The 19,858-nt window shown below is 50.3% G+C and overlaps 1 protein-coding gene across 24 annotated transcripts in view; it reads left to right on the plus strand.

Moving 5' to 3' along the window:
- The window catches only part of Gatad2a (GATA zinc finger domain containing 2A), an 89,998-nt gene that overhangs the window by 67,130 nt on the left and 3,010 nt on the right, over positions 1-19,858 (plus strand). For 7 of the 24 annotated variants that reach the window (XM_017600035.3, XM_039094339.2, XM_063275192.1 and 4 more), the window contains 9 exons: positions 12,493-12,625; positions 12,729-12,860; positions 13,046-13,135; positions 14,278-14,418; positions 14,513-14,680; positions 16,077-16,356; positions 17,924-18,225; positions 18,882-18,956; positions 19,254-19,446. In XM_017600035.3, coding sequence (XP_017455524.1) covers positions 12,493-12,625; positions 12,729-12,860; positions 13,046-13,135; positions 14,278-14,418; positions 14,513-14,680; positions 16,077-16,356; positions 17,924-18,225; positions 18,882-18,956; positions 19,254-19,446 — 1,514 coding nt within the window. The remainder of the gene's footprint in view (positions 1-12,492; positions 12,626-12,728; positions 12,861-13,045; positions 13,136-14,277; positions 14,419-14,512; positions 14,681-16,076; positions 16,357-17,923; positions 18,226-18,881; positions 18,957-19,253; positions 19,447-19,858) is intronic. The other 17 variants (XM_063275194.1, XM_063275197.1, XM_039094341.2 and 14 more) reach the window with 8 other exon arrangements.

The following is a 19,858-nucleotide window of genomic DNA, read 5'->3' on the forward strand; positions in this document are numbered from 1 at the left end:
CAGATATATGGTATCTGCGTGGTGCATTCATGGAAACAGTCCATAGAGATTACCCCAGGTTGTGTTTTGTTCTGCAAGGTCCCTCATTGGTCAAAGCTGAGCTGGTACAGACAGAAGAAGCTGCTTGCTGCCTTACATCCCATTCCCACTCTGAATCTCTGCTGAGCTCCAGCTGGCCTTTAACACCCCACCCCCAGCCCCCAGCTCCCAATGCTGGAATGATAGGTGTGCCAACATGTGGGCCTTCTTGAACCTTTTCTGTGGTATCAACTTGGGCTGCTGCAGGGTAAGTTCTATGCACTGTGTTGTTCTTGGAGAGGAAGGAAGTGCTGATAGTATGGCTTACTTGAAGGGAATGACACTGCTGCCCAGCGATACTGTTTCCATGCCCTCATATACCCTGAGAGGAGGTCTGTGGCCTCCAAGGCCAACTTGCAGTTGGAGTCCAATGTCTCTTTCCAACCTGTCCCAGGTCAGTGCTGGCACCTGCCCTTCAGATAGTTGGTATCTTCTCTCTCTTCCCTTTGTGTCAGTTGCCATGTACAGGCTGTGGCCTTTCAGCCAACATGGGGCCTCGACTTTTGGGAACTTAAGGTTGATCTTATCAGCGCTTTAGTCTTTGATTTGTGAAGCTCAGATCCCAGGTCTGGTACTGGATCCTCTAATAAGTCAAAACATCAGAAAGGCCATTTGCCACTGGGCTAGCCAAGCAGACACCAGTGCAGGTGCTGTTCATGTCCTCCATGGTAGAGTCACTGTAAAAGGACTGAAGGGTGGTGGCACATATGTAGTATGTGCACATAACACACCTACTCCTGTGCTCCTGTGTCTTCCATAAAAGCCAGATAGCTCTGAAGGTGCAGAGGGAGAGCTGTGTGGGTGGCCTTGTCTCCTTTGCAGAAGTGGGACAGGCCTCAAAATACGTGCACGGTGCCAAAGCAGCAGGTCAGGTCCTCACTGAAATCTCCCTTACCAGTGGCTGTTTAGGACAGGGTATAAAGTACATCTAGAGTAACCACCCCATAAAAAGAGGCCCTGCCTGCCAGGTAGCAATCTGCAAGGCACAAGGAAGAAAGCACCCAGCATGGTACATGTTTTAATCCTGGCACTCAGGAAGCAAGGGCTAGTAGATCTCAGGGATGAACCTGGCCTACAAAAAACCATTCCAGGACAGCATAGTGAGGCGCTATCACACACACATACACTGGAAAAAAAGGAAAACAAAGGTTTAGGTAGCTGGGGAAATGGTTCAGTGGATAAGTTGCTTGCTGTGTAAGCTTGAGGGCCAGAGTTTGATTTCCTCAGAATCTATATAAAAGCTGGGCAGGACATAGTGGCTGCCTGGAATCCCGGTTTTTAGGAAGCAGAGATGGGGTCTCCAGGATAAGCTGGCTGACTAGACTAGCCTGAGTTAGTAGATACTGGGGTTCAACAAGACATCCTGTCCTGTCTTAGTTCATCTAGTGTTGAATTATCAAGGAAAATGCCCTAAGTCAACTCTAGGCCTCTATATACATGTGTACACATACCTTAGATGCATGTATACAATTGATAAGTTTCCACACACAGATGTATGCATACCATAGGTAAATATACACACAAAGGAAAAAGCTTACTTATCCTCTAGATATGTGGTTGTGTTCTGGGGCCCAATGCCTTTGGGCCTATGGTAAAGCCACACACTATGGTAGAAGTGTAGGTAGAGGAAGCTGCCCAGCTCCTGATAGCTGGGGGTGGGAGAACTGAGAGTCCCTTAGTCATGTTTGTGGGTACATAACACATGACTTATAGGCAGACCTTCTCTAGTTCTACCCTGTAATGAGTTCTGACAGGCACATATACTTGAAGCAACAAGGTTTTTAAAAAAAGTATCACCCAGAACCACCTTCTGAAGAACTGTCCACAGTGGTCCACACACACTCTACCCTCCTGGCTTCCTTTGCTCACTATGGTTTGTGGATGAGTTCTGCAGCCTCCATTCTTCTATACAGCTCTGATTTGGGCTGGATACTGCTGTGTTTATCTTGTGGTCATCTGGACAGTGACCAGCCTTAGCCTTGCCCTTGCTCCATGCCCAGCAGTTGATGGCAGGCTCCTGAGGTCTGTGCAGGTCCAGTCATGTTAAAGAACATGAAGACTTTCCCGTAAAATGTCCAGATTGGGTTTTTTTTTTTTTTTTTTCAGATTGTTTTTAGTGTATGTGGCAGCTTATTTCTTATGATTCTACCACTGCGTCCCTGGCCTACTTCTGGGTCAGGTCCTCCTCTGTCACCTTCCTCTTGTAATGGAAGCACAAGGCCAGGTCTGTGAGAGAAAGGTGACTGCCCATTATAAACTGCACTTGGGGATAACCACACACAAGCCAACCGTGGGGACAGGTTGAATATCGTCTTTCCCAGCATGCAGTCTAGGCCCTTAGCAGTCTGCTGGAATTCATCCTGAACACCTCTGTCCCAGCTGTTAGGGTGAGGTCTCAAGGTATAGTCTCACTGGCATGTGCATATGCGATCCGTCACCTCCCATCTCTTGTAGTCCTCAGACCCATCTCCACCTTCTGTCTGTTACCAGTGCCAGTTGAGTGCTGGCACTCACTTCCTTTCTCTCTATATAATTCTCTGCTGCCTGGACTTCAGAGAGCATCAGGTAGCTTGAAGAACAGGGAATGCCTCCCTAAGTTCAGAGAGAAGTCTATAGGCTGCCTTGTCTCTAAGCTATTGTATAGGCAAGTTCTACTCTGAGGACTCTAGGTTACGCTCTTAATACTGGTTCCTCTTGCCCAGTTGCCATCTCTTGACTCGCGGTCCTTTATCTCTGACTCACGTTCTTCCTTTTTACTATGGTCCTATTGCCTTTATTACACTTTTCTCCATGGGCCACGAAGATGAGAGGATCTGTCGTATACTGGGCTGTCTGGGACACGAGGTTGTTGTGTTTTCAGTATCCTCTAAGTGACCCAGCCCTTATGGCCTTCTTGTTCGCATCAGCTTTGAGTGGGGGAGGGGCCCCAGAGTGCCCACACACTACCTATTCCACAGTAAACTTTCTGGGCTGCTGTAAGTGCTCGTCATTGAGCCCCTCACCTCTTTTATTTTACCTTTTAAGATAGTGGTCTAGGCTGACTTCAGACTGATAGTCCTCCTACCCCAGTTTCCCAGATGTTGGGTAATGTGTGAGTGGTTATGTGGCTTCCTGTTTCTAATGGTGGGCCTCTGCCATTCCTGCTCAAATTGGGTCATGTGTTGCTGGGCTCACCTTCCTGGAGCTGCCGCTTTGTCAGCCACTGTGGCAGGTACCTAAAATATGAGAGACATAGAGAGCTCACTGCTAGCTCACGGTTTTAAGACTTTTATTTTATATTCATAAGCATTTGTTTGTGTGTATATGTATATACCACATGTGCCTAGTGCCCGTGGAGGCAGCAGAGGGTGTCAGATCCCCTGGAGCTGTGGGTGTACAGGTGATTGTTAGCTGAGCTCTCTCTAGCCTCATCTGATGCTTTTTACTTGGTACTGTTTTCCTGGCCTTGTGCTCCTGGAGGCAGTCCTGCCTCCTGTCCTGTAGAAGAACAGAGTGAAGAAGGGTCTTGAATGTATAGAGCAGGTAGAAGCAAGAGTACATGCTAAGACTTTACAAGGTTTGGTGACTCCGGGTGAGCAGAAGGTAGACTGCCCTAGCCTGTGAAAGGGCTCTGTAGGAAGTACAGATATTGTCAAGAGCCTAATAGTGAGTCTGGTGACCGGCTGGCTGTCAGGGAAGAAGAGCTGACAGCCCTGGTGTGATGTCAGATGCTGGCTCCATGCCTTTTCTCAGAGCCCTGTTGTCTCTGTTTCATCATAAAGTAAGACTTTTCACAGTGCTGAAGGGACAAGCCCTCGGGAACACATGAATTTCTGAAAATAAGAGACTAGGATGGGGATGTGCCCCTAGATGCCTGAGGGAGGAAGGACACGAAAAGCCAGAGAAATGTCTGAGTTTCCTGCAGCTAAGGTTCAGGAAGGTACTAAGGTGACATATTGAAGGCCCTGTGCTCCCTCAGAAGTTGGAGACAGTGGAGGTGGTTTCTGGTGGCTGGAGAGACATCTTATACTTAGATCCCAAGCATAGGACAAGAGTGAGTGAGTGTGTGTGTGTGCGTGCGTGCGTGCGTGCGTGCGCGTGTGCGCGTGTGTGCGTGCGTGCACGTGCACCTGGTCTGTCCTACTTTTGGAACACTTAGTGGGTTTGCATAGGAGTGCTCTACTTTTAGAATAAGTGCTGCCAAAACAGAGCAAGTACTTAGCTTCTTTTTTTTTTTTTTTTTTAAAGAGACAAGGTTTGCCAATAGCCTAGGCTAGCCTCACAATGTAGCTGAGGAGAGCCTTGAACTCATGATCTCCTTCTACCTGCAGAGTGCTGGGATGGCAAGCCCATGTTGCTACACTAGCAAATAGCTCAAACTTTTTTTTTAAAGCCTCACTGTGGAGCCATGGGTGGCCTTGAACTCGTGGAGATCTGCTGCCTTCTGTCTCCTAGAGCACTGGGTTTAAAAATGTGTGCCACCATGTCTAGCAGTGGCTTGTAGCTTGTATTTGAAAACACAGCTTCAACAGCCAGGGAAAACATCATCATGGGTCATGATGTGTTGGGAAGACAGGACTTGGGAATTCACCTGGTGACCCAGTCCCAAAACTGAGAAGAGAAACCTTTTTGTGAAGCCGGAGAGATGGCCTTGACAGCTAAGCATGACCTGCTCTTCCAGAGCACCCAAGGTGGCAGCTTACACCTGCCTGTAAATACAGCTCCAGGCATCCAATGGCTCCAGGCAACTATGGATTTGTGGAATATGACTGGATGTCTGATGTGGTAGAAAATTTGAAAATAATTATTCATTGGATCAAAGGTGACTGTAGTAAGTCTCTGAAATAGCAGCATATATACATGGTATTTTTATGCTCCTTGGTTAGCTGATGATACATGTTTCAAAGATACCCATATTAAGTTGAAAGTCGTAGGGCTGGGGTTTAGCTCAGTGGCAAAGTGCTTGCCTAGCAAGTACAATGCACTGGGTTCGGTCCTCGGCTGTATATAAAAAAGTTGCAAGTTATATAAGGCAGTTCACTTTAAATCTACCCAACAACATGGAGGTTTGATCCTTGGGGCTGTAACTGTGCTTCCTGATTTTCTGTTGTCGTGAAGCAAAAATCCTAAGGCAGGGACCACCTCCATTTAGTAATTTTCTTAGAACACTTGACTACCTCAGTCTTCACTTCTGTACTTGATGGTGGCTGTTACAATGGAAGCATGTACAAGAAACCAATGCTGGCAGTGCCAACGGAGAGTAGTAGTTGTGCGGGATGGCTGTGTGCACCACAGGTGCTCTGTAGCTGCACCTACCCGTGAGCCTGCACACAAGAAACTGTGTTTTTGAGACCAACTCTTCTGTAGTCCAGGCTGTTCTCGATTCATTGTAATCCTGTCATAACCTTTCTCTGGTACTAGGATTGCAGGTATGAGCCACTACACCTGACCCCACTTCCACTTGGCTGAGGCATTCATTGCATGGTGTTTCTCTGAGGGAAGTTGGTTTGTGCTACAGCCAGTGTCCTGGTTCTCATTCATACCCTTGTGCTGTGGACCTCCCCACAACCAAGTGTCATCTCAGTGTTCTATTAGTTGGTGACCTGCTGTGGAACAAGATCCTGTTTACTAAGGAAATATGAGGGCCACATCCCTGTCTTCACTGTCTCTTTCTTATCAGCTTGAGGGTACTGATGTGGATGTTGCTTGTGGTCCATGACTTAAGCTATAAAGAGGAACTCTAATTTGACACCACAGATGAGACATGGTAACTTGTCAGAGCACAGTGCATGGGACCAGCTTTTCTCTGCTGAGCAACTCTCAGGCTCCCCCATCCTCCAACAGTGGCAGTCTCCTCTCCAGGGAACCCAAGTTGTGTGTAGGGCTTGACTGAGTGACCCTGGGAAATCACTTAGCCTTCCTGTGATTTGTGTCTTCCTTTGCACACTGGAAGGGTGGGCACACTGTGGTTGGCATGGGTGGTCAGGGTTCCTGCTGATGGCTTCTGCTTCTGCTGTGTTTCTGAGCCAAGCACACAGGACTTAGCTTTCCTAAGCACCAGGTGTTCTTGGGTAGGCGACAGGCCTCTGAGCCCATTGAAATGCACACACGTTGGCTGTGGCGTGCTCGCGCTCTCTCTCTCTCTCTCTCTCTCTCTTGGGTAGGCTACAGGCCTCTGAGCCCATTGAAATGCACACACATTGGCTGTGGCGTGCTCTCTCTCTCTCTCTCTTTCTCTCTCTCTCTCTCTCTCTCTCTCTCTGTTTTTACAACCCTCAGCTGTTCTTATCTAGAAGGAGGTGGCAGTGCAGGGTGGGCACTGCTTATCCTTGCTGTTCTGTGGTGCAGTCCCACAGGTCACATGCTGCCCCCACCACCACCACCCAATCCCCCAGTCTTACTATGCTGGAGCTCCAGAGCCGCAGTCAGACCTGAATTCTCCAGGAATGTAACGAAAGCACTTTGAGAGGCCTCACCCCACTGCTTACCTGTGGTAGAAAGGCGGAGCATGCTCTGCTGTAGCTTTCCTGCTGGAGGCCTTCTGGTTCCAGCTGGGAGGCGTGGCGACAGGTGCTGTGCAAGGCCAGCCTGCTGACAAGGGCTCTACAGTACCTGTTTGTGTATACTGCTTATCCCAAGACAGGCTAGCCAGGACTGCTGTTCTTGTCACAAGTGTCCAAAGGAGAAAACATCAGGGCAGCAGGCTCTTGTGGGGGTGAGTCTATGTGAGGTGCTCTTGTGCCCAGATAGTATGAAAGGTCATTGAAAAGTGTCACCTGGGACTGCCAGATCAGCCTGATGGGCACTAATGTCCACTGTTAAAGCTCCCTAGTAGGTGCCAGGCATGGTGGTACACACCTTTAATCCCAGCACTTGAAATGTAGAAGCTGATGGATCTCTTAGGTTCAAGGCTAGCCTGGTCTACATAACATGTACCAGGACATCCAGGACTATACAGAGAAACTCAGTTTCAAAAACAGGGGCCCTTTAATAGGACTTTCTAGAAATGGGTCTGGGTTTAGGTTGGCAGTGATACAATAAACAGGACAGAAGTGCTCTTAGCTTTGAGTCAGAGGCACTGCAGGTGGTACTTGAAGTAGAGGTGCCTTCCCGTCTTCCACAGACCTTCCAGGGACCCTCTAGGGACAGCTCCTTTGTCCTGCTGTTCTGGTCATCTGAGCTCAGCCTGCACTACCTACAGACAGAAGGCTGCCTCCACTGCCCTGTGTGGGGAGCTGCCGAGCTTGTACACTGGTACAAGCCTCTCCTGCCTGCCTTCTTGCTCCCTGCTTTGTCTCAATGAGTATCCTATCTGTGGGGAGAGTCTGAAGAAGGAGTCATAGGCCTAGTGTAATAGTTTGAAGCGGTGCTAGGCTAATGTTTCACTGTTCAGTGTCTCTGCAACTTAGCTGCCCCCATGTCAACTGTCCTGGCTATACTGGCTCCCATCAGTCTCATGCAATGGCTGACACTGGCCAAACCTATCTCTGTCCCCTCAAGACAGAGAGCTTATCCCCACAACCATGTGGCCCAGAGCATTAGACTCCTCCTAGTACCTGTGTTCTGAAAACCTGTATGGAAGCTGCCAGGCTGCTGTGACCTGGCCCAAGGATTCAGCAGTGTGAAACCCTTTCATGGTTTAGAGTTCAACAGCTACCCACATGTGCAACCTGATTGGACAGGCCAGAGGTAGACCCCATTCTTCACACCCTTTGCCAGTAAGGCTGAACAGGCAACTCCCCTAGACCATATTAGGGCCCAGGAAGGCTGGAGACAACTCCTGGAGTACTAACCCTGCCCCATACCTTAGCCTCCCAGGTCTGTGTGTCAGTATCTGTCAGGGTAGTTTGGAATTGACCAGCACTTGTGTCTGTGTGGCCTCTAGGACACTGGCCTGCCTGCTCTGGAGAGACAGCCACTGTGGCCGGGTAGTAGAACATGCCGATCTCTGAGTGCTTTGCACAGACAGCCCCATCTTGTCAGAGTGAAACAAGTCCTTTAGAGCCAGCCAAGTTGCCCACTGCCTTGGGGAAGCAGAACTCCGATTCTGCGTGGTGCTGAGACATCTGAAACTTCAAAACCCTGAGAGAAATGGCAGGGAAGAGTCTTCCCTCAGGAGGCAGACAGAAGTCAGCATAACTTTGCTGTCTCTCACTTTGTGGAACACTTTCAACAGCCTAAGTTACTAACCCACAGCTTTGTGGGTGCATCTCCTCTCCGTAGGAAAATGCTAATGCCTGTAGGAACATCATTGTGGGGACAGGCCTCTGGCTGAGTGTAGAAGCCCCATGGCCTCTTCACCCAAGTCAGCTGAGCATAGGTGAGTCCACTTCCCCAACCTCAAGGTTGGGGTGGTTGGGACCATTGCATGGCCCTGCCATCTTGGCGCCATGATACATCTTTGCCCTTATTGGCAGCTGAGGCTGTACCACACCTGTATTGAGGGAGATAGGCTCAGGGTGGGGAATCCCTGCTGTGAGTCAGAGACACACATGCTGTGTAGAGAGGGAAGGCAGCAGGCCTGTTCAGAAGGCAGGGTGGCTGTGCTTGTCCATCCTGACCCATCTGTCTGTCTTATTTTCATAGACATATGCCTGGTGACAAAGGCAACGTCTGAAAGTAGTTTCTTGGGAAAGTAAGGGGCCCTGCAGGTCTGATGTCCTCCCTTGGCTTATGTGCCATGGGGCTAATGAATGCCAATGTGGGCCATTCCAAAGGCCAGAGGGTGACGGAGACAGATCATGGCTGGCCGGGACTTGGTAGATAGGTGAGGAGGTCAAGCTAATCTGTGTTGTAGTGCAAGGTTTGGGTGCAGAAGAGTAGGCCATGGTAGCCAAGCTGGCCTTGAGGAGGACTTTGTCCTCAGTGATATATATAGGTGTCTTTGAGCTATGAGCCATGGTTGGTTCAGAGCCAGGTGCACTGCATACACAATGTTTCAGAGCCCTGTTGAACACACTGTTTTCATGTGTAGTGTTGGTCTAGGCAACAACCTTTTCTTGGACCTTCTTCAGTTTGAGTGAGGTACATGGGAGTTCTTGAGTTTAGGGTTTGTAGGACTTGGGTGAGATTCCCTTTAACCAAGTTTGGGGTGATTTCTTTAATATTTTATATTAAATATTTTGTAGGTATATGTTTTGTGTACTTGAGTGCTAAGAAGGTTGTGTTAGATCCTCTAGAACTGGGGTTGCAAACAATTATGAGCTGTAGTTTGGGTGCTGTAAACTGAACTTGTGTCTTTTTGCAATACTGATTTGTCCTCTTAACCACCGAGCCATTTCTCCAGTCCCTAGGGCCATTATTTCTTTATTGCGTCCATTCTGTTGCTGCCTGTTAACTTGTCTTCTGTCTTGTTTCTTGTGTATTCCAGTGGGTCATGACATTAAGGATAGAGCCACTATTTGTCATAGCCTGAGTCCCCACTGTACAGTGGGTACCAAGAAGATGTGGGTTTGAAGTCCCATTTGAAAACTCCCCACCCACCCACCCACCCACCCACCCACCCACCCCAGGCCAATTCCTCCATGTAGCTTCTTCCTCCCATCAGGCTGAGGGGCATGGATAGAAAATGAGCCCCTTCTCTGGTGTGGGACATCCCTGTGCAAGGAGGTTTAAAGACTCAGCCCCTTCTCCAGGACACTGCACACATCTCTGGTAGGAGCCTGGCTCAGCATAGGCAGGCAGGACCGGTTCACACAGCATCCAGATAAAGTTGTCCCAGACGGCCTGGCCATGCTCCAGAGGTCTGCATGCCACTCTCCATGCCTCTCTCCATTTTATTCTCTCTCCTACCTGTGGGTTTTGAAAGTCTTCTGCTGAAATCGCACCTGTGACTCTTGCCTGTGTTCTTGTTTCTAAGTTAAAAGCTGTCTAGAAAAGTACAGCGAGTCTTGAAAGTACTTGTGTTAAAAGCTGATCTTTGGAAAGCTTTTTCCGTTTGGAAGCGAAAGGAGGGGGGCTTGTGGTTTCTCAGTTTGTAAGAGATGAGCACAGGATATAGGATACAGGCCCAGTCCCCTGGAGGCTGCACAGGAAGGGGAAAGTGGAGCCTCCATTTTCTGACAGCACCTGAACCCTTACCTCTTCTCAAAATGAAGGCTGTGTGTCACAAACCGGTTAGAACTGCCCGTTGCCATGGTTTTCACAGTGGAAGGCACAGTTAAAGGGTCACGTGACCACTGGGGAGGGAAATGCCTTTGTCACATGACTTTTTGGTGGCCTGATTAGCATAGAGGAAGTTCACTCCAGGCTGACTGCTGCTGGGATGCTGAGTGATACTGATAGCAGTGACATCATCTCTGAGACGAGTTATTGATTAGTTGGGGCCCAAGATAGGGTCAGAGAGCACAGTGGTCAGGGCTGCCTTCCAATGAAGCCTGAGCCCAGAATGGTCTCTGCCCCAGCCCTGCCCTCATCCCTCATGGAAATCTCAAATTTTATTAAGACAACTCAGAAAGATAGAAAAGAGATAAACCCCACAGTTGACTGCCCTTCAGTCTGCCCAGAAAGCCAGTCCTGAACTATAACTGTCCTAGGTGAGGCCTAGCTGTTTAGTCCAGTTGGGCACTCTCCTGGGCCAGTGCCACAGCCACAGCACTGGGCTGCGCCTCTGTTACACAGTGTGCAGTTGGTGGCATGCAGTCAGTAGGCTCGAGTTGAAGCTGTCACAGGATTACCTTGAAACCTGACCTTGGGTAGGGGCCCATGGGACTATCATAGAGTGTTTTAAGAGACCTGAGGAAGATAGATGTCCAGATTTTAAAAAAAAAAAAAACTTTTTAAAGAGATTTTATGTATGTGTGTATTTTTGTGCAACAGTGCTTTGCCTGTATGTATGTCTCTGTGAGGGTGTTGGATGCCCTGGAACTGGAAATTCAGAAAGCTGTGAGCTGAGAATCGAGCCCGGTTCTCTGGAAGAGCGGCCAGTACTTTAACTGTGGAGCCATCTTTCCAGCTCTCTCAGTTTTTTTTATTGATTTATGTGCATTGTTGTTTTGCCTGCTTATGTGTGTACGTGAGGCTATTCAAATCCCTGGAACTTGAGTTACAGTGTGAGCTGTCATGTGGGTGCTGAGAATTGAGCCTAGGTTGTCTTAATCATAGAGCTGTTTCTCCAACCCCTCCAGGGTTCCTTTTACATGATTGGTTTCTGAAATGCCAAAGCCTAGCATTCAAGAACCTCCAGTTTCTGTAGACCCCAGTCTTGGCCCTTCAGAGTTTGTCCTAACTCTTGGCCTGATGATCAGGCAGCCACTGCCAAAAAGATCAGGCTGTGGTCAGTGTTTATGTATAGGTGTCATGTAGGAACCGGGAAGCCAGAGGCAGCATCAGGCCGGTCAGCCTCTGCTCTCCCCGCCCCTACTCCCGCCCCCCATGCCTACTCTTTTTGAAAATACACCTGGCAGGAACCACTGGTGGGGACCCAGAGTCTCTTCAACCCAGTGACTCACCTCACTCTGCTCTAGCCCAAACCACAAAACCAGATCTGCACTGTGACTTCCACCTAATTTTATCCTGTCTCCTGTGTCCTAGTGCCACCTAGTGGACATGTTCTGAGCTGCTTTTCCACAAGCAAGCTGGGTACTTAGCAGGGATACACATCCAGGGGCAGTTTGTAGCTTGCTCTTTGTGGACAGTACTTTTTCTAGGACTTGATGCCTCCCTCTACCCTCCTGTTTTATTGCAACAGAGCAGATTGGTTTTAAGGATTTAGAAGCAACAAATGTGTATGCCCTTTAACACCCTTCACAAAGAGGGAAGTCTAATTTTAGGGTGCTCCTGTGTGGGTTAACTGATGTAGGCTGTGTTGGCCAGCAGCTTAGAGACGGACTGGTCTTTAGCTGCTGTGGAAAGAGTGGTCAGTATGTGTGCAGGGTTGAAGACAGAGCCATCACGCTCTACAGACGGGAGCGTGGAGTCAGTGAGGAAAAGGCCTTTGAGTTTGAAAACTTGTAGGCACTGCAGCCACTTGCTATGTATGTCCTGGGTAGGGACGGCACAGCACAGCAAATGACGTAGAGGTAGAAAGCAAAAGTTAACAGTATGCCATTGTGCTGTTCAGTCTTCTGGAGACTGTATGGGACTAGGTTAAGGGAGGGGAGGGCTTCCCATTGGTTAGCTCCCAGTGTGAATGGCTTTTGAGTGCACATGTTCATCTACCCAGCACTCAGGAGCTGAGACAACAGACCAAGATCTGAAGCTCTGTTTACCTGTGACAGAGCTCTGGGGTCAAGTAGCACTTTCTGAAGTATCCATGCTGCACCCGAGTACTCAAAGATGGAGCACCATCCAGTGTGGGTGGCCCTGATGACCAGGGATGATATCCATGATGCGGGTGGCAAGAGGAGGCTCCCAGGGGTGATCGGGCACCTCTGGGGTAGGCTGGCCTGCCTGAGGCTCTACCCTGCTAAGCACCTGTTTCTCTCCATTTGACAGTGACATGAAGTCTGAGAAGAGACCTCCCTCGCCTGATGTGATTGTGCTCTCTGACAGCGAGCAGCCATCAAGCCCGAGGGTGAATGGCCTGACCACAGTGGCCTTGAAAGACACCAGCACTGAGGCGCTCTTGGTGAGCCTTTGCAGAGCCTGTGCCCATGCCCAGAAGCACAACCACCGCGCTTTGCAGAGCTTCTGCTGAGGCTTTCCCCAATTTTGTGCTTTTGTTCTCATAGAAAAGCAGCCCAGAAGAGCGAGAACGGATGATCAAGCAGCTGAAGGAGGAATTGAGGCTAGAGGAAGCAAAGCTGGTCTTGTTGAAGAAGCTGCGACAGAGTCAAATACAGAAGGAAGCCACTGCCCAGAAGGTACTGTGCTCTTGCCTACTCCAAAGCCTCAGAGAGGCTGACCCAGGGCAAAGGCCCAACCCACAGGGTGCTGAGGCAAAAAGGGAGCAAGCAGGAAGTAATTTTAAGGGGGGGGGGCGGTGGTATGTGTGTACGTGTGACTATTCACACACCAACTCCTGCTGATGCATCCTGTTATCTTGTAGCCTACAGCTTCCTCAGGGAGCACTGTGACCACCCCTCCCCCACTCGTGCGGGGTCCCCAGAACATTCCTGCTGGCAAGCCATCACTCCAGGTTAGTGTGCCTTTCTGCTTGTTGCCCAGCCAGCCACTATTTACAGTCAGGCTGCTAAGCAGCCACAGCCCTTGGTCCTATGGACTTCCTTCCAAGTAAGGTGGCATGGGGCTTCAACAGACTAAAGGACCAGACTGTCACATGTACCCCAAGTTACACCGCTAAACTAGGCTACTATCGATGCCTCAGACTGGTCTGTGGTGATTGTTCAGTAAGACTGAAAGAATGGGTTTGGGGATTTAGCTCAGTGGTAGAGCGCAAGGCCCTGGGTTCGGTACTCAGCTCCAAAAAAAATAAATAAAAAGACTGAAAGAGGGCTGGAGAGGTGGCTCAGCGGTTAAGAGCACTGACTGCTCTTTCAGAGGTCATGAGTTCAATTCCCAGCAACCACATGGTGGCTCACAACCATCTGTAATGAGATCTGGTGCCCTCTTCTGGCCTGCAGTCACATATGCAGGCAGAATGCTGTACATAAAATAAATAAATAAATCTTTAAAAAAAAAAAAAAAAAAAGACTGAAAGAATGGCTAGAATAGGGTTGGGGCTTTAGCTCAGTGGTAGAGCACTTGCCTAGCAAGCACAAGGCCCTGGGTTCGATCCTCAGCTCCGGGGGAAAAAAAGAAAAAAGAATGGCTAGAATAGGACAGGCACCCTTAGGTGGGCTTTTACTGAGGCCTCTGCCCACAGACTCTGGGGACTCTGTCACAATCTCATAATACCTTCCTCTGGGCTCCCATGACTCCTGGTATAGTAATGTATACAACAAATAGGCATTTTAGTTTATCTTGGGTTAATTGGCTTAAAACAAAAACCAACCTAGGGCTGTGGCTTCATTGGTTGAATACCTGCCTCATGTTACAAAGCCCTGAGTTGAAGCCATATGCTCACCCCTTTAATAGCACACAAGAGGCAGAGGCAAGTGGATCTCTTGTCAGTTTGAAGCCAGCCTGGTCTACAGAGTTCCAGAAAAGCTGGAGCTGTTACACAGAGAAACCCCTGTCTCAAAAAACATCCCCACATAAAGTACCACATAAATTAGGATGTTGCCTTAAACCTCTCATCTCAGCACTGAGAAGGTGAAGGAATTCCTAAGGGAAAGGAAAACTCATACAGACCTGGGCGGGCCTTGGTGTCTTTGACAGACCTCCTCCACTCGGATACCCGGCAGCATCATCCCACCACCACTGGTCCGAGGTGGGCAGCAGGTGTCTGCCAAACTGGGACCACAGGCCAGCTCTCAAGTAGTCATGCCACCACTTGTCAGGGGAGCCCAGGTGAGTCAGGTATGTGTGCTGGGGCAGGACCAAGGGCCCAGCCATTCTGTGGCCTGCCAAGGTTGGTTAGTCTCAGTGGCATTTCTTATGCCCTATCTCCCAGCAGATTCACAACATCAGACAGCATTCCTCCACGGGGCCACCACCCCTCCTCCTGGCCCCCCGTGCCTCAGTGCCCAGCATGCAGATTCAGGGACAGAGGATCATCCAGCAGGGACTCATCCGGGTCGCCAATGTCCCCAACACCAGTCTGCTCGTCAATATCCCTCAGGTGAGGCCAGAACTTAGGTGGGAGGCAGGGGTGGGAGCAGGGACTGGAGGGGCCTTGAACCCCCTGAGGGTGGTGGTGCAGTTCTAGATGTGGAAATCACAAAGCATATTAGCCATTGGCAGTTAGGAAGCTTTTGAGAAAGTGGGGACTACTTTAGGATGGGGAGACCACTAGAGGGACACCAGAGCCTTCAGAAGCCCGCCAGCCTTCAGAAAAGCCACTGCTGCAGCACCTCCCCCAGCTCCTGCTGACTTGCTCAGCTCCTCTGGGCAGGCTAGGAGGACAGCATGTCACATTCTCCTACAGCACAGTTGGCTATTCTTAGCCATGTGTCCCTCCACCTCTATACAGAGCCTCTGAGACGGGGAGGGTCTGTCCCCACCCCTGGGTAGCAGGATGGGAAGAAAAGGGCTAGAGTTAGGAGTTTTGTCTGACAGATGAAATTACCCAGTCTGCAGGCCTTTTGCTGACGAGTCGAGTTCTTTCTTCCTTGTTTGTCACGTCCTGCCCTCCTCAGCCCTCCTTAGACAAGACAAGGCTGGATTCTGGACAGCTCTGACAAAGGGTGTTTGCCTGTGTTTAGGTCCAGCTCTAGTGCACAATGACTATCTCTGGCACCTCCTTGGAAGGGCGTGTCCCAGCTGAAACAAAAGGCCTAGAGAGTGAGCAACAGCTCACAGCACCTGTGTCCCACCTCTGCTATGTTCACTATGCCACCAGGGAGCTCTGCTAGTGACAGAGCCAGGGTCCTGGCTAGTCACACAGTGGAGATCTGAGCTGGGTCCCATGCTAAGTGGGGCCTTAGCATCTAGAGCCCTGCAGAGCAGTGTTTTGGGGCTTTTGGTAACTTCATCCAGGGAAAGAGCGTACAGTCCTCTTTGTATCTTCTGGAGGGAAATCATGACAATCCCCACAACGAGACCACTGAAATGGTCAATCTTGGTTTCAGGAATGCAGTGGTGGGTGGGTGGAGACACAAGATAACGGAGCTGTGAAGCTAGTGTGGTGAGGACGGAACAGGAACTGTTTCCCTGTGGGCCTGTGCACACTCAGAACTTCTAGAAGCAGCACTCTGGGTATGGACCTCACTCTAGCTTCCCATCCAGGCTGGGTGCACAAAACCTGAGTGGCCTGGTCCTGTCCTAGGCTTGGCTTTATCCTTATCTCCTTGTTCCTGCAGCCATGGATCTATGTGGGGACAGGCCACAGGTTTGTTTTTGAGACAGTGTCTTACTATAGCCCAGGTTCAAACTCTAGCTCTGCCTCCTAGAGCTGGGATTAAAGGATGGACTGCCATACCCAACTCCGATTCTAATCCTATAAGGATTCCAGTGTGCATCTGGGATGGAGCCTGCTTTAGGTGCTGCTCTCAGCCTCCCCTGGTTGTCTTCCACAGCCTACGGCAGCCTCACTGAAGGGGACAACAGTTGGCTCTGCTCAGGCAAACTCCACTCCCAGCAGTGTGGCTTCTGTGGTTGCCTCTGCTGAGTCCCCAGCTAGCCGGCAGGCTGCTGCCAAGCTAGCGCTGCGCAAGCAGTTGGAGAAGACACTGCTGGAGATCCCCCCACCCAAGCCCCCTGCTCCGGAGATGAACTTCTTGCCCAGTGCTGCCAACAATGAATTCATCTATCTGGTCGGCTTGGAGGAAGTGGTGCAGAACCTGCTGGAGACGCAAGGTGAGTAGATGGCCTCACCTTGCACTGCAGCCTCTGGGGAGACACAGTTCTGCTGTGAAGTCAGTCCCTAGTGTGGGTAGGGGTGAGGTGGAATATCTGCTGCAGGAAACTGACCCTTGCATGAGCATGGGTTATGAAGGCAGAGGTTTTCAAAGCTTGGGCCAGGTTTCTTTACTGTCATTGGGGATGATGCAGATAGGACATCTGCAGGATCCCGTTGAAGTAGTAAGAGAAGGAAAAGAGTGTGGGTGACCCAGACACAGGCCAAGCATCTTGGTGTTGAGCTGGAGAGCAAGTTAGTGGTGGTTGGACTCACCTCCTTCCTCAAGTGACTATGTCAGATACCATGAGCAGAAAAGGAGGTGAACATGACTACATCCAGGGAAACTTGGCCCCTTGACTGTGGTCCTTAGTGCTGCTTCACACACAGGTGTGAGGGGCAGAGTGCACACAGAAGGACTTCTGTTCGCTCCAAAGTGCAGAGAGGAAAGTGTTGGTAGGAGCATGCACATCTCTGCCATTGCCTCCCTTGATCTGGGTTGTTCAGTGTCTGCTCCAGACTTCCAGGACCCCCCAGCACCACACACTCAAGTTAGGGCCACACCTAGCCGGCAGCCTAGGGCACTGTGGCCCAGTCTGAGGTTTGCATACTCCTTCCTTCAGTAACTTTCTGCAGCATTCCTGGAGCATAGCACTGCTGAACAACCCACTCTGTGGCGTGATGCTAGTAACCTGTGTCTCTCGGGGTGCCAGGAGAGACAGACTAGGTGTGCATTGCTGGGAAGCCTGGGTGCTGGCATTCTGTAGTAAGGTGACATTGAACAAAGAACTGCTGGAGAGAGGTACCCTCTCATGAAGAGCACTAAGTGCCCTAGGCTGCATGCAAGTTCTGGATTTCCTCCCCAACAGGAGGCTAGTATCTGCCTATGGAATACCAGCAGTTTGCTCTGACAGCCTGTCAACAGGGGTCAGGTTTCCTCTCCTGTTGCTCTGTACCAAAGCACTGGCCCAGGGCAGGTCCAGTCTAGTCCATACCCTTATTCAGTGTTAATGTGCACAGGAAAGGTTCGGTCAGGGCTGTAGACAGCTGGTGCGACTGCTGTATCTTAGCTTTGGGGCCTCCCCAGAGTCCTGTCTCCAAAGTCCCTCAGTCTGCGTTTGTCCTTCTGCCCCATCCATGCTATGGCCTGCAGTGAGGCCCAGAGTATCTGTCAGCAACTCCGTAATGCAGCTGCTCCTGGGGCCCAGACCTAGTTCTATTGCCAGTCACATGATGACGAAGTTACTTGTCTTCAGGGTTTGGGTATCATATCCCCAAGAAGAGGGAGTGAATACTCACTTGCCCACAGGCCCTTGCAGGGTGACTGATTCCTTTAGCACCTGTGTTAGTTGCATGGCAAAGCCAAGCTAGACCTTTAAAGAGTCCCGGGATGCTTGGCCACAGCCTTTCTGAAGTTGTCCATTGTGGCCTCCATGTGCCTGTGGGAGGTTTCCACTCAGACTGCTGCTCAGTCACTTGACAAGTTGCTTGGAAGTTACTTTGACAAAGTCACTCCATCTATTGCAGCGGGCAGGATTTCTGCCACCTCAGCTGCTGCCGTGTTATCCCGGGAGCCTTACATGTGTGTGCAGTGTAAGACAGACTTCACATGCCGCTGGCGAGAGAAGGGTGGAGCTGTCATGTGTGAGAACTGCATGACATCCAACCAAAAGAAGGCACTAAAAGTGGAGCACACCAGTCGCCTGAAGGCCGCCTTCGTGAAGGCGCTACAACAAGAGCAGGAGATGGAGCAGCGACTGCTGCAGCAGGGCGTAGGCACCGCCAGCATCAAGGCTGAGACCGCAGCTCCACATCCCTCGCTGAAGCAGGTGAGAGCTGAAGCTCTTGCCATCCCTAGATGGCAGGATGTTCCGGAGGCGCCCCCTTCCGCCCACCCGCCTGGTGGTTAACTGCAGGCTAAATTGCACTTACTGCTGGCATTTGGCAGCCAAAACACTAATTTGCAGTTTCTTTAGATTTTGTAGCTTTCACCCCCAGTGCACTGGCAAGTTCTTCCGTGTAAAATGACTGCCGAAAACCTAGCTGGAGCACCCTGGCTAGCTGGAGGAGAGTGGTGTGAGACCCATTCTCCAGAACCTGCTTCTCCTTACACCAAGTGGGTCTGAACCCACCCTCCTCTTTTTCTTCCTTTTCTTTTTTCACACAGGGTCTCCCCATGTAGCTCCAGCTGTCCTGGAACTCACCATGTAGACCATGTTGGCCTAGAACTCACAGAGACCCATGTGCCTCTGCCTCTTGAGTGCTTGGATTAAGGTTTCCACCACCATACCCAGTGCCTGGCTCCTTTTTTGTGGTTTCTGTCTGATCACACATTGTACCTCACAAACACACATACACTCTCCTGCAGTATCTGGAACCAGCGGGTGTTGGCACTGTCACCATGGCCAGGTCTAATAGGGTACCCTCAGCTAGTTTGGATTAGTGTCAGACCTTGCTGACATACCTTTCAATCCCATTTGTATAGGTCATAAAGCCCCGACGTAAGTTGGCGTTCCGCTCAGGAGAGGCCCGTGACTGGAATAACGGGTCCGTACTACAGGTCAGAACCCGGCCAGGGTCTCGCCCAGCTGCAGACTCGACTGTAGTTACCAGCTCTGGGTGTACTCATGCTCTTACTCGCTTTCATTCGAGATCTCCTCTCACCTCTTCACAGACCTCCCCTGACTAGCTCCTCCTTTCCCTCTTTATCTATCCCCTAGTGTAGCTCACATGGCCGTTTTGACTTTGGACTCTAAGGACCCAAGTGGGTGGGAAGAGGTCAGCCAGACGAGGAGAGGCTACTCGTAACCTGCCCACCCCTGCCCACCATAAGCCCAGTTCTTCTTCACTTCCGTAGACTTCCAGCCAGCTGTCCCGGGGTTCAGCCACAACACCTCGTGGTGTTCTGCACACTTTCAGCCAGTCACCCAAACTGCAGAACGCAGCCTCAGCTACGGCCCTGGTAAGCAGGACTGGCAGACATTCCGAGAGAGTCGTGGGCACCAGCAAGGGCACCGCCTCCAACTGGAAAAAGACACCTCTGAGCACAGGTACACCTCTGCCTCTATGGGGACCCATTGCCACTAGGCCACCTTTCCTTGTTTGTGAGATGCAGTCTGACACAGTTTTCCAACAGCCTCCTTAATCTTAATAAGGGCATCAAAAGTAGTACAGAGAGTCCGCATCCTCTACCCCTCCTGAGAGCACAGCCCCTTGCTCCCATCTTGAGGCAAGTGACACTCCAGTAGAAGGGCTTTTTTTTTTTTTTTTTTTTTTTTTTTTTTTTTTTTTTTTTAAATAAAAAAAAAGAAGGGCTTGGCTCATGGCTTCCTTTTAGCCTGTCTCACATGCCCCCAACCCCACCCACCTCAACCCTTTCTAGCAGCTAGTGGTGCTTTGCTGCCCTGCCCTAGAGCTTAGGGATACCAGCTTCCAGCCTTGGCCCATATCTCTTCTTGGCCT

The sequence above is a fragment of the Rattus norvegicus genome, chromosome 16, assembly GCF_036323735.1.
Source record: "Rattus norvegicus strain BN/NHsdMcwi chromosome 16, GRCr8, whole genome shotgun sequence".
In the NCBI taxonomy this organism is placed as follows: domain Eukaryota; kingdom Metazoa; phylum Chordata; class Mammalia; order Rodentia; family Muridae; genus Rattus; species Rattus norvegicus.